This window comes from Lolium rigidum, chromosome 7 (genome assembly GCF_022539505.1).
Source record: "Lolium rigidum isolate FL_2022 chromosome 7, APGP_CSIRO_Lrig_0.1, whole genome shotgun sequence".
NCBI lineage: Eukaryota > Viridiplantae > Streptophyta > Magnoliopsida > Poales > Poaceae > Lolium > Lolium rigidum.
The window spans coordinates 323,686,676-323,700,680 of NC_061514.1; the positions used below are offsets into that span (position 1 = coordinate 323,686,676).

The window sequence follows — 14,005 nt, forward strand, 5'->3', positions numbered from 1 at the left end:
GGCAATTGGTGCCAATGGGGGAGAAGTTTGGAGGGTTTAAGGGAATTTGGTTATGTCTTTGCTTTGTGCTTAAGCATGTGCCTTTATTGCATTGCATCTTGTTGCTTTGCATAGTTGAATATTTAGAGGAAACTCCACTAGGCTTTGAATGCCAATATATGCAATGAAAGTCAAGATCATTCACACATGCATATATTATGGGGGAGTTTGCTATATATATTCAACTTGTTTGTTACTTAAATTCCTTATATAAACCCTCTCCAAAGAGATTGTCATCAATTACCAAAATGGGGGAGATTGAAAGTGCATGGAGCCCCCATGTGTGGTTTTGGTAATTAATGACAATCCCTATGGACTAATGTTTGCATTGAGCTATATTTGTAGGAGTTGTCCATAGGCAATTCTTGAACCATTTGTTGGCTTCAAGGTTGCAATAAGAAGAAATTGATGAAGGATATCAAGTGTCTAGTATGTCTTGAAGATGAAGATGAAGTGAGCCCTCAAGTTACTTCAAGACATCAATATAATGAAGAATGAAGTGCAAGTTCAAGATGAGCCATCTCGAAGAGATCCTTTGCTTGAGTCTTGCCATTCATATGGTGATCATGGATATGAGAAGATACGCCAAAGAAGAAGCTCTCCCATGGTGGATTATGGGGGAGCAATCCTCAAGACTTCGTCAAGCAAGCACAAGCAAGAAAGGCGTTCCATCTTGTTGAGGTCAAGATCGTCGTCATCGAGATCAAGTGGAATGCGCAAGTATAAGGTTTGCTCTTGATAGGGTTTCTTTCTCACGGTCTCATAGTGTAGTTGGAGACCGGTTTATAGTTTAGTTGCCGTACTATCAAGAGGGCTCTCGAGTGAGTAACTCGATCGTATCGTTCGGAGAGATCTCAAACCTTTGCACCCTTGCATCATCTTTCTTGGTTGTTATTTGGATCTTACCCATGTGATGTTTTAGAGCTTGTGCTTATTCTCATGACAAGCTCTAGTTCATCGAAAACGGTTTCTGCATAGATCACTTGTTGCGTTTTCGAGTTTGGTGATTTTCTCGGTTTCTCATATTGAGGTATTGCACCTCTAAAAATAGTAGAAAATCACCCCCCACTGATTTCCATATTTCCACTTTTTGTTGGGTAGCTTTTGTCGTTCCCTTTCCAACAAAATTGGTTTCACCTAAATCCGAGTTTCCTAACTCAATCTATTGCATTTTCGAGGTTGGAGGTTTTATCGGTGTGTCTTTTGCTCTCGGCGGAAGTTCCAGCCTCTACGGCCGGAAGTTCCGCCCGGATGCTTCTTTCGTCGGCACCCACGGCGCCTTTCCTTTTGCGGGTTTTATTCTGCGGCCGGAAGTTCCGGTGAGCTGGCCGGAAGTTCCGGTCGGCGGAACTTCCGCCCTACTTCCGGACAAGTTCCGAAAGTCGGCGAATTGTGGCTCGGTATGTCCAGTATGGTTTTTCGGAATTCGGAACTTGGCGGAACTTGGCCGGAACTTCCGGTCGCCGGAAGTTCCACCCTAGTTCCGCCCTATCTCTTTCCGATCGGTCGTCCGCGCGAAATCTTCCCGGCGGAAGTTCCGGCCAACATGGGCGGTACTTCGGTGCCAGCCGGAACTTCCGGCCCTCCTGGCCGGAACTTCGGTGTTACACAATATCCTGCAACGGCTCGTTTTCGGGTGGGGGGAGTATAAATACCCCCCTTCTTCCTCCTTGGCAAGTGCTTCTCTCACTCTCTCTCTCCTCCATTGTTGAACTAGAGAAGCTTGCCCTATCTCTCTATCCCTCCATGATTCTTGCCCCCATTTGAGGGAAAAGAGAGAGGAGATCTAGATCTACACTTCTACCAATCAAATCCATCTCTTTGTGAGTGGAACTCTCTAGATCTTGATCTTGGTGTTCTTTGTGAATTCCTTTGTTCTTCCTCTCTTATTCCCCCAATAGCTTTTGTAGCTTTGTTGGAATTTGAGAGAGAAGGACTTGAGCATCTTTGTGGTGTTCTTGCCATTGCATTTGGTGCATCGGTTTGAGTTCTCCACGGTGATTCGTGGAGGTGAAAGCAAGAAAGTTGTTACTCTTGGGTTCTTGGAACCCTAGACGGATTCTACGCCTTTGTGGCGATTTGTTGGGAGCCTCCAATTAAGTTGTGGATGTGTGCCCCAATCTTTGTGTAAGGCCCGGTTTCCGCCTCGAAGGAAATCCCTTAGTGGAACCGTGACCTAGGCCTTTGTGGCGAGGGTCACCGGGAGATTTAGGTGAGGCGCCTTCGTGGCGTTCGGTTTGTGGTGTGAGTACCGCATCTTGAGGTGAGGCCTTTGTGGCGTTGGTGTGCATCGAGCAACCACACCTCAAGGTGAGCCTCTTGTGGCGTTCGGGAGCACTAAGCAACCGCACCTCTCCACCGGAGATTAGCACTCGCAAGAGTGTGAACTCCGGGATAAATCATCGTCTCCCGCGTGCCTCGGTTATCTCTATACCCGAGCTCTTTACTTATGCACTTTACCTTGTGATAGCCATCGTGCTTGAAGTTATATATCTTGCTATCACATAGTTGCCGGGAGCTCGGATTCTGGCCAAAATAATCATAATCCTTCATCAACTCAACGAGAGCCTACAGTAAGTCAAGAATTAGACAAAGAATATTAGCAAATATAGATAAATGATGATTTCATAAGTGTGCTCGAAAAGAGCAGGTATTAGTAGTTAGTTTTACATAACAACAAAATTCCACATCGGTAACATCTATTAAACAAGTGGCTAGTAGTTAGTTTTACAGAGCGAAACATTAGGCCAATAGAGAAGATCCAACGGCAACCCACACCACAAACCCCTCAATTCCACAATCGCGTGAGGAGGAGTAACCTAGTTGCCCTAGAAGTCGAGGATGTTGAGGAAGGTAGGAGCAGCTGAAGGTGGAGGAAGAGTACTTGGAGCCGGTCGGTGGTGAAGATCTAGATCAACATGTGGTGGAGAAAGAACTGATGCACCCAGAACGGATGATGGCAGCGGAGGGCCGACGGCCGCCGTCAAAGGGGAACAAGAGCGATGTTGTCCTACGTCGGTGGCGACTCGCGGCAACGGCCGGAGTCGGCGTGGCGTTAACCCTAGCAAGGGATGGAGCGAGCGGGTCTATACCATTTAGATTAAGTTTATTGTTTCATTTATACTTTTTATTGTTTCCATACCATATTGCAATGCAAATTTCATCACTATTTACCAAATTGGTTAATGAATTTCATCCGGATAGCTGACAATTTTTTGGTGCAACATACCCAATCATAAAACCCTAGGTCTTGCCACTGGCGGAAAGCTGACGCGAGATGGCAGGGGAACCAAAATCGTGTGCTAGATTTGGCGGCAAAACTACCGTCACTTTCCCTTTTTGTCACCTCCCAGCAAAACACCCTTATTTTCTCTCTTGACACCGGCGGTGGCGGTGGTTCCGCGCATCTGCCTCACCCGCTAATTCTATCTACTCCGGCACAGGAAGACCGGCCTTGCCTGTCGTCGCAGCTGATCTCCTTCTTCTCCGGGCTCCGGCATGGGTTCTGCGGGCGAGCTCTTCTTCTTCGATTCTGGCTACTCTCGCTCATGTGCAATGGCGGAGGTAAGCTACAGTATCCCCCTCACTATCTGACCCTGATGCCATTAGTGGATACCATGTACATTAGATTTAGCCAGTACAGTACTCTCATCCGGAATTGCTTAATTTTTTTTGGTGCACTAAGATAAGAAGTGGCTGAGACAAAAAAAATAAAAAATAAAGAGGAAATTGTTGCCCATTTTACATCTGCCTCTTGCATCGGCTGGTTCGTGCGCGTACGGCACGCGACACAGCTCTCTCTCTCCCTCGACGGCAGCGCGGCGACGCCTCCACCTCCGCCGCCCTCTCCGGCCGCACGAATCCTCCGCCCGCCGCCGAGGCCCGACCTGATCTCGCACGAGAGGTGAGATCCTTCTCGAGTCCTTGGCAGTCCAATCCATGGCTGTCCGAACTGTCAGATCCGCCATGGCTGCGACGTGGGCTGGCTTATAAACAAAGTTTTTCGCTGACCGCAGCCCCACTTGGACACTGACCAGCGCACGAACGAAGCACGAGCAGCCAGCAGCCAGCAGCCCACCGCCCCGACCGACCGATCTCGGCGCCTCGTGCACTCCGCCGCCGCCGCGCGCCAGATCCGACCTCAGGCATGCTCTCTCTCTCTCTCTCTCTCTCTCTCGCTTCTCTCGGCATTCATGCCGCGGCGGCTTAGTTAGTTATAATTGTCACGGATCGCGCCGTCGCGGCGGTTCCTCGGCCGCTAGCTGCTTGATTCCGCGGCGCGATGCCTGCTTTGCTTGCAGAGCAGGGCGAGACTAAACATCAGGCCGTCTGTCTGTTTTTGCAGGTCAGAGTTCAGTTGGAGCTGCGATGGGTTCAGACAACATCGGCCCGAGAGGTACCGCTCTCTCCTTCTCGTCCCGTATCGTACCGCAGTTTGTTCTTAGTTGTTCAGACTTCACAAATCACAATGATATAGAAAGAAAATGGGAATAGAAATGACGACATGGATGATCCGCGCCCCGAGATGCAAGATCGTGACTTGGAAGCGAAGCTTTAGTCTGATAGATTTCCAGACACTGAGTGGTTATTCAGAATTTGATTCTATAATACCTTAGCTACCGGCGATATTGAATTTTGTGTGTGTGTGTGTGTGTGTGTGTGTTTGGTTTCTTAACCTTTGTGGCATGGTTGAATTGTCGTAGCGCGTTTGCTGACTTTCTGTATAGTCAAGTTGACAAGCTTAATAACATCGAGAATGCTGATGAAATATACCCACCAGATCACATCAGTGGCTGTGGCCTGTAGCATAACTTCGTTATCCCCCTTCCGGATCACGCTGGAGAGGCAGCAACAGATGTAGTTGGATGTACCGCTTTGGTGATCTGTTTCGGGCGGTTTGGGTGCGTCACCGATATAAACAGATGATTCACTGGTTCACTACTGGTGCGATATCAACGGAGATAATAAATCTGTTATGTTTCTTTACTTTTACTTTGCGTGTACAAAAAGGAAATATCTGTAGTATAGTGCATGGTTTTAAAGGCGTTAAGGCGCCTTACAGCGGAGGGGGGGGGGGCTCTGACGCCTAAGCGACGCCTTTAAAACCATGCTTTAATGCTTTCTTTACTTTTACTTTGCGTGTACAAAAAGGAAATATTTTGTTTGTTGTATTACCAAATATTCAACTAAGGGATGCATCAGATAAAAGGAAATATCCGTCATCTACTGTTTTAGCTTTCCCTGCCCTGCTCGTCCTTTTTTTCATACCATGGTCATGGCCTCATGGGTAGGAAAGCTAGTCTAGACGGTGTGCATTATCCTGCAATCAGTAACTTCATCTTCGTTACCAACAGATGTCTGTGTTGTTGGGGTTGCACGCACCCCTATGGGTGGTTTCCTTGGTGCCCTGTCTTCCCTGCCTGCTACTAAGCTTGGTTCCGTAGCTATTGAAGGTGAGACCAGTATCTCCTCTACATGCCCCTGAAGATATAATTTGCTGGATTTGTTTGATCCAAGAGTAATAACATGATGACCGTGGGTGATCAGCTGCTCTCAAGAGGGCAAATGTGGATCCATCCCTTGTGCAGGAGGTCTTCTTTGGCAATGTCTTGAGTGCTAACTTGGGGCAGGCTCCTGCGAGACAAGCTGCTCTAGGTGCAGGGATACCAAACACGGTTGTTTGCAGCACTGTCAACAAAGTCTGCGCATCTGGCATGAAAGGTTCGAGTTCATGTAACCAAGTTTTTAGTCTATGTTCACAGTTTCTAGAAGCGAGACCATTGTTCTGACAATGATCTTGTTTTTTTTTTCCTTTATGCAGCAACGATGTTTGCTGCACAGTCAATTCAACTGGGCACCAACGATATTGTGGTGGCTGGGGGCATGGAAAGCATGTCGAATGCTCCCAAATACATTGCTGAGGCTAGGTCAGTAAAGTGTTCCTTCTGCTTGTATCCGGAGTAGTGCACAAAAACAAGTGAAGAACAATCTTGTTTTCTCTTGTGAATAAACTAAGAATATGAGGAGGAATAGGATGCCAAAATATCTATTGAAGTAGTTTATTTGACATCTTTTGTTTATTTTATTTTCTTTGTTGGAATTGATTAAAATATGATAGTTAGGGCTATTTAACGTGTTGGTGGCAACTTTCTGATACGCGTACTCCAATGCAGAAAAGGTTCTCGTTTCGGACATGATAGCCTCATTGATGGTATGCTTAAGGATGGCCTTTGGGATGTATACGGTGATTATGCCATGGGAGTGTGTGCTGAGCTTTGTGCTGACAATCATGCTCTGACAAGGGAAGACCAGGTAACTTACGACAAACTGTAGTAACCAAATTATAATACAGTTATTATTTGTATATTTGTCTAGAACGGAAGTGCATATATTTTGTCAGTTATTAACTGAAGCATGCTAACAGTTTTTCTTTTGAGTGCACCGAGTTTTTAGTACAGCAATATTTTTTTTCAGTACAGACCAATATATTCAGTAGTAGCGACTATTAAATACTGAAGCATGCTAACAGTTTGTCTTTTGAGTGCACCGAGTTTTTCAGTACAGAACAATATATTTTTGCACCTTAATCGCTTCTGAAATTTCAAATTTATCTTTCACCCTTTTGTTGAAGAATAGGACATACCAGTGTTAAGCTTGTCAGATATCTTAAAATCTTCTAGGATTTGATGTTATGCTCTTCTTCTACATTACGACCGATATATGATATGATTATACTTGACATATCTGAATCTGTATATTCTTATGTAGGATGCTTTTGCTATTCAAAGTAATGAGCGTGGAATTGCTGCTCGTGACAGTGGCGCCTTTGCATGGGAGATTGTTCCGGTGATTTTCTGTCTCTGCCAAAGTGAATAATGGTTCATTTATTTGTTTTCCTGATGCTCTGTTCTATCAACTAGATTGAAGTTCCTGTTGGCAGAGGGAAACCACCAATACTTGTTGAGAAAGATGAGAGCCTTGATAAGGTAAATTCTTTCAAATATAGAATTTCGTAAACTGAACTATATGTCATAGACCAGCAATAACTATAAATTTTCATTTAAACCAACCAAACTGGTTGAAGCAAGTTGTGCCATATTTTTCGTGCTTTCATGCATCCTGTAGTGAAATACAATATGACATAAGCTAAAAAGTATCAGTAGGCAGTACGTACTACTTGTTAGCTTAGTTGCTGATACTTCGTCTCGTGGTAAATTAAAACATGGAAAATATGTCATTTGTATTTTTGTGTGATACTACTACCGTGTAATATGAGAACTGTGTCTCTTAGTTTGACCCAGTGAAACTGAGGAAGCTCCGCCCAAGTTTCAAGGAGAATGCCGGTACTGTTACCGCTGGGAATGCTTCTAGTATAAGGTGCCTACTTGTCATATATTTTATTTCCAAGCGTTGTGGAGTAGTACTAAGTTTATGCTCGGAATACGTGATGCCTATCTGTTTGTTTTACATGGAGCAGTGATGGTGCTGCTGCATTAGTATTGGTAAGTGGGCAGAAGGCTCAAGAACTTGGTCTACAAGTCCTTGCAAGGATCAAAGGATTTAGTGATGCGGCTCAAGTAAGTCACTATACTGATTCTTATCTTAGTTGAGAGAAGTTTAACTTTGTTTAAGCAAGTGTACATAATAATCTTGGTTCTGGACGGATATAGGAATGATCTAGGTTCAGGATGGGTATAGAAATCCATCTTCTCTGGAATAGTTCTATGTAATCGCAATAACTGAAGGTTATACGCTATCAAAAGTTGTTATTCACTATCAAAATTTGCATCTTCTCTGGAACAGTTCTATGTTATTACAATAACTGCAGGTTATTAGCTATCAAAATTTGTACTGTAAACAAAAAGCTATTAAGTATGGAATGATATTTTTAACTACCAATTCATTTTGCAGGCTCCTGAGTTATTTACCACTACCCCGGCGCTTGCCATACCAAAGGCTCTCGCCCATGCTGGCTTAGAGTCTTCTTGTGTTGATTTTTATGAAATTAACGAAGCCTTTGCGGTATGGCCTTGATCATTTTTTACTACCTACCAATAGCATTTCTGTTAACCATATTTCTTTCCACTTTTTAATTCAGGCTGTTGCACTTGCAAATCAAAAGCTTCTTGGGATTCCTTCAGTAAGTCCACCGTCTTTGGGTCAACTAAATTTTTTCTGGGCCAAAAAGTAATTAAAAATTGTTGTCAGAAAATGCATCTTGATTTGCTACTATTTCTTATTCACTGGCAATATTAGTGAGTGTAAACTGCAAATTACAGTGACTACTTTGGTGCTCACAACCGCTGTGCTTGCAGGAAAAGGTTAATGTACATGGAGGGGCTGTGTCTTTAGGACACCCTCTTGGATGCAGTGGTGCTCGCATTTTGGTCACTCTTCTGGGTGTAAGTTCTTTCTTGGTGTTTCTTTGTAGTGTTCTGATTATGTGTCAGTATGTTGTTTGAGGGTGGATCCTGTTTACTAATAAAAGATGTTCATTCAGTAATTAGTAAAAGTAATGAAATCTAGTTTTACTTAAAAGTACTATTGGACATCTTATCGATGGTTATCACAAAGGAGAAGTATAAGGCATCTTATTAATCTGAGTTGAGTATCTTCTTATAACCTATGTGTGGAATATCCACAGAAATGATCATAGCTAAATCTGTAACCCATGCCAAGAAATTGTGTTTTTCATGCTCTTGAGTCATGGAAATAGGGCAAGTTATATTCTGTGATTTCATTTGCCATCTCTTTCCTGCCTCCATTTTCCTTTTCTCACTTCTTCAGATTTTGTCAACTGTCACCATTTTACGACATTGGATCTGCAATGCCCGTTTCTCTTAGTTATTGATGTATGTAAACCAAGTGACCATGGTGCTTCTCAACAGGTTCTCAGGGAGAAGGGTGGCAAGATCGGGGTGGCTGGTGTATGCAATGGCGGAGGCGGAGCATCGGCACTTGTTCTCGAGCTCGCATAGAAGCCCATCCAGATCCTGTAACACCAATAGTCATAGTACTTAGATGCGTTCATTGAGCTACAAGATAAAGTTGCAGTGACCCAATTTCAGGTGCTAAGTTGTCGACATGTAAAACTGTTTCATATCAAATGCGTTCATTGAGCTACAAGTTAACATTGTAGGTTTGAAATCTTTGGTCCAGTTATCCAGGACGACCCTGTACTAAGCTTATTCTATTTTCTTGGTAGCTGTGGATGTTACAACTTCAATAATTTTTGCAATAAAGCATGTTTTTTTCTGCTGTGAAATTTCATATTATGTGTTTGAACAGCCTGTGATTTTCTTCCTCCATTTACTGAAGAGCAGCGGCTGCCATGATCCACCGCCATACGCGAAGCAAGGGCCGAGAGGTGGGCACGGACGTAGACGATAAAGGGGAAGAACGACGACTAGGCAGGCCCGTCGCGTGCTTCAACCGATGGCCAGTAGATTAGGGTTAAGTTTAAGTTTTATTTAGGTTTAAATTCGAGTAATTTTTGTATAAATTTTGTATGAATTTCGTATGAATTCCGATTTTAAATGTTATTCCAAGTTTCAAATTCTACCGGGGCTAGCGTATGGGGGCGCCGAAGTGGGAGCAGCATCCCTAAATAGAGGATGCTCTACTGACGCCCCCGCAGCAGTGCCGGCGCCCCTGCTAGCGTTTATTTGGGAGCCGCTGGTGGAGATGCTCTTAGTGAGATCTAATTTTCTGATCTAGAATTCGTCTTAGCTAGTGGGAGTCAATAATTATGAGTGTGGCGCTGTACAAAAAGGGGAGTGGAGAGTGATCGAGCAACATGCTTGATTAGCTACCCAAACAAACAATCAATAAAAAAAAAGGGGAGTGGAGAGTGAGTATTGGTGGCTAAGTGTTTCCTGTATTATATAACAAACGGAGATATTAATTGATGGTTAGGGTTTTTTATGGGTTCCACAACTAGTGTGGCTAGTTATTTGGATCGTTTATGCACAAATGGCCCATCGAAAGACAATGCACGGCTCAGTATAGATGGGCCACACTTGTCAGCGAGATATTGTTGACACTGCTCAGTATAGATGGGCCACACTTGTCAGCGAGATATTGTTGATAAGTTAGCGGGACGTGATTGACCATTCTTCATTTTTGGCCTAACTTTTGACGCCTCTTACAATGGACGACACAACACTAAATGCCTCCCTTGCTCAACCGTGGCATTAATGTTGTCGGGCTTTCCTTCGATCAAGAACAACTTATTTATCCGCCGCTATGCAATCAACAACGGCGAAAATCTGTGTGCCAGCCTTGTTGGACGCTGGGAATGCTCATCCGCCGATCAATTTTTTTTTGAAGGCGACTGCAGCTTGTGCCGTCCAAAAATTGTGTCGGGTAAGGGGCCATCAAGTATTCTCCCTTTTCCCAACCCACGGATTTTCAGTAGTGCAAGCATACACTTTTCATTTCACTTCAAAGGATTGATAAATGCATGATACACCATATTGGCTCTGTTCTATATTAGTTGTAGCTGATTTAGGACAAATTAATGACAACTAATATGGAACGGATAGAGTATTATAAATAATTTTTGAGACCGTTCGGAAAATATTACATGCCAAAAGCCTTTCCATATAGTAAGGACCACCCAAGGATTTTAGCATCGACGATGGTGTGACCGTATCCATGACTTATAGTGTCTCGAGCCTCCAGCAAAGATCACCGCTATGTATAAGGTAAACCTTAGGGATTGCAACATGGCCTTATGATGTCCCTTAATTGCACACAATGGATGCCCTTAGTGTCGCTAGGGCCATTGCCTGTGCGAGGAAGACGGCCCACCGTCCGCCCCACGGGCTTTGCCCAACGAGCGGTGCTAGGGTTCAAGCCACCACCGTAGCTACAAGAATGCTACATTTACATTGTGTATTTACCGAGGATGGTGGGGAGTACAATATTAGGCCATTAGCCAATAACCATGCTAACATTGCACTTCCTTTTTTTTGTTATCTTCTAGTAAAATCTTCCTCTGTTTTGGATTATAAGATGTTTTAGATATTTCAATTACTATATACCTACACACACCATATTTTTTTTTGAAAAGGGGCGGAGCCCAGCCTCTGCATCAAAACGATGCATACGGCCTTTATTAATAAAGCGAAGTTCAGCAGTACTATAGTAGGTTTACATCACATAGCAGGTAAGGTTGAGACAAGTATCAACCATTTAAAAATGAAAAACAGTATCATCTTAAACATCTCGGAGTCTACTAGTGTGCCGCCACCCAGTAGCCTGGAAAAAGAAGTCCTGAGTAACCGTTAGCAGACGGTTGCACCCAGTAGCCATATTCTCCCGCTGATCTTCCGGTAGAAGCAGCGCCCATTGCTGAATCCAGTGAGTTGCACGTCGGATTACCTGCAAAAAATTAGTTCCCGTTTGTCTGTTAAAGATAATGTCATTTCTAGTTGTCCATATAGACCAACATACAGCTGAAATGCCAATCCGTATTCTTTCTTTATCCTGTTTATTAATTTCATTAAGCCAATTCCCAAACATATTGGTAACATTATACCTACACACACCATATATACTGAAATGGGTGATGCATTAGAGAAAGCTATAACATCTTAGGCTGGTGCCAACGCAGGCGGTAGCCGGGGCGCTACCGCCCGGGGCGGGGCGGGAGGCGGGCTGGAGCGAGGCGGGACGGGAGGGAGGGGCGCCGGCGGGGGCGCCCGGCGGTAGCGCCCGCTCCCGCCGGCCGGCGCCCGCGTTGGCGGCGGGAGGGAGGCGGGAGTGGGGGCGGGAGCGGGGGCGGCGCGATGGCGGGGTGGGGCGGGAGGCAGGCGGGCGGTAGGGCGGGCGAGAGGGCGTTAGGCGGGCGGGAGGCGGGCTGGATGCGGCGAGAGTGGGCGGGAGCGGGCGGGAGTGGGGCGGCGGTGCCCAACGGCTAGGCCGACGTGCCGCGACGCGATTGGTCCACGTCGGCCTAGCCGTTGCTCGGTTCAAAAACCCTATAAATACCCCCATATGTTTTCAGCCATTCCACACCTCCACTCTCCATTTCCACTCCACTCTACACCATGTCTTCATCCAGCAGCAGCTCGAGCGACGGAGTGGAGGGTGATTTCATCGCCGCATTCCGGCAGGAGTATGAGGAGGAGATGCAAGCCGAGGAGGTGGTGCCAAGACGTCGGCGCCGCCGACAGTTCATCAGGCGTGATCGTCTGGGTGCCCACGATCGGCTCTTCGAGGACTACTTCGCCGACGACTGCAACTATCCTCCGAGCTACTTTCGGCGAAGGTATCGGATGAGACGCTCCCTCTTCCTGACCATTGTGGATAGATTGGGTGAATACTCTCCGTATTTCACCCAAAGAGATGATGCTCTCAACCGTGCTGGTTTCTCTCCCCTGCAAAAGTGTACTCGCGGCTTTGCGTCCGTTAGCTTATGGAGCCGCCGCAGATACAATAGATGAGTGGCTTAAGTTAGCTAGACAAACTTCATCGATTGTCTAGATAGATTCTGTGAAGGCATCATTGATTGTTACGGGGAGACGTTTTGCCGTCGCCCAACCGTGGAGGATACTCGGCGGTCGTTAGCGAAAGCCGAGGAGCGTGGCTTTCCGGGCATGTTAGGGAGCATCGATTGCATGCATTGGCGGTGGAGGAACTGCCCGGTGGCTCATGTCGGCCAATTCACAGGGGAGACATCAAACACCCTACCATAATCTTAGAAGCCGTTGCGTCGTATGATCGTTGGATCCGGCATGCCTTTTTGGAGTGGCCGGGTCCAACAACGACCTCAATGTACTCGAACCGCCGCCGTTGTTCACCGATGTGCTTAGGGAGAAGCACCCGTAGTGAACTTCACGGTGAATGGACACGAGTACAACTATGGTTACTACCTTGCCGACGGCATCTACCCCTCCCGGCCGGTGTTCATGAAAGGTGTTACTCTTCCACAAAGTGAGAAGCGGCGAGTGTTCACTGCATGCTCAATCGGCGCATCGCAAAGATGTCGAGTGTGCCTTTGGAGTGTTGAAGTCTAGGTTCAACATTCTAGCGAGTTCCGGGATGCTCCTACTCCGGGCGTACTCTTGGATTGATCATGCGTGCATGTGTCATTCCGCACAACATGATCATTGACGATGAGCGTGGACAAAATTTGGACAACATCTATGAGACAGCTTGATTCAAATGTCGGCCCCGCAATACACCACCATGCACCACCAAGCCTAGCGACCGAGATTCGGATGGACACCGAAATGAGGGAGTCACCGATGTATACACAGCTCCGGCATGATTTGATGGAGCATGTCCAGGCTAATTCCTAGATTATGTAATTTTTTCAGATTTTTATGTAATCTTTTTAGATTTTTATGTAATTTTTTTTATGATGTAATCGGTAACAATTTTAGTTCAATAAAATAATTTCCTTGCATTATTTATATTGTTGTAACGTAAACAAAGATATGCTCATGTTGAAGAGAGAAAAGCTGACGTGGAGGAGAGAGAACCAAAGCTGGCACTATAGCGCATGCGTTGGCGCGTGTGGTGAGAGTGGGGTGAGAGTGGGGTGAGAGTGGGCCAAAAGCTGACGTGGCAGGGCGGGAGCGGGGCTGTGCGTTGGCACCAGCCTTATAACTGAGAACAGACTGATACCACATTTAGTACTTCACAAAAAAGTAAGCTAATTATTAAATATTAAATAAATTAAACACAAGGATGAATCAGATCTGAAATGCCTTTCGGGTGTTTCCTCTTTTAAAGAAAAGAAACAGAGGCAGCCCACGTGGCGTTTCATCAACTAGAGGCGGATATGGAAAAGGTAAAGAAAAGCAACAAACTCACCTGAGCCTGGCCCTGCCCTGCCCTCCGGCGACTTCACCCAGCGTCGCGGCCGCCCGCCGGCCACCGCGCTCAGCCAGCCCGCCGCTGCCCTTCCCGAACTCCTCCATTCGGCACCTTTTGCCAGTGCGGTGAGGTGCGCGCT

General features: G+C 45.8%; 1 protein-coding gene across 2 annotated transcripts; it reads left to right on the forward strand.

The window, feature by feature from the left end:
• The first annotated feature begins 4,113 nt into the window (after positions 1-4,113).
• On the forward strand, positions 4,114-9,294 carry LOC124674765 (acetyl-CoA acetyltransferase, cytosolic 1-like). Of its 2 annotated transcripts, none has more exons than XM_047210821.1 (14): positions 4,114-4,184; positions 4,385-4,435; positions 5,394-5,492; positions 5,587-5,760; positions 5,861-5,966; positions 6,213-6,351; positions 6,808-6,885; positions 6,960-7,025; positions 7,331-7,416; positions 7,517-7,616; positions 7,951-8,061; positions 8,138-8,179; positions 8,355-8,441; positions 8,928-9,294. In XM_047210821.1, the coding sequence occupies exons 2-14, from the start codon at positions 4,408-4,410 to the stop codon at positions 9,015-9,017; spliced, it is 1,206 nt and encodes a 401-aa protein (XP_047066777.1). In that variant the 5' UTR covers positions 4,114-4,184; positions 4,385-4,407; the 3' UTR covers positions 9,018-9,294. The 2 variants fall into 2 exon arrangements, with proteins under 2 accessions (XP_047066777.1, XP_047066778.1); XM_047210822.1 differs by having other exon boundaries at positions 4,154-4,184; positions 4,364-4,435.
• The last annotated feature ends 4,711 nt before the right edge of the window (positions 9,295-14,005 follow it).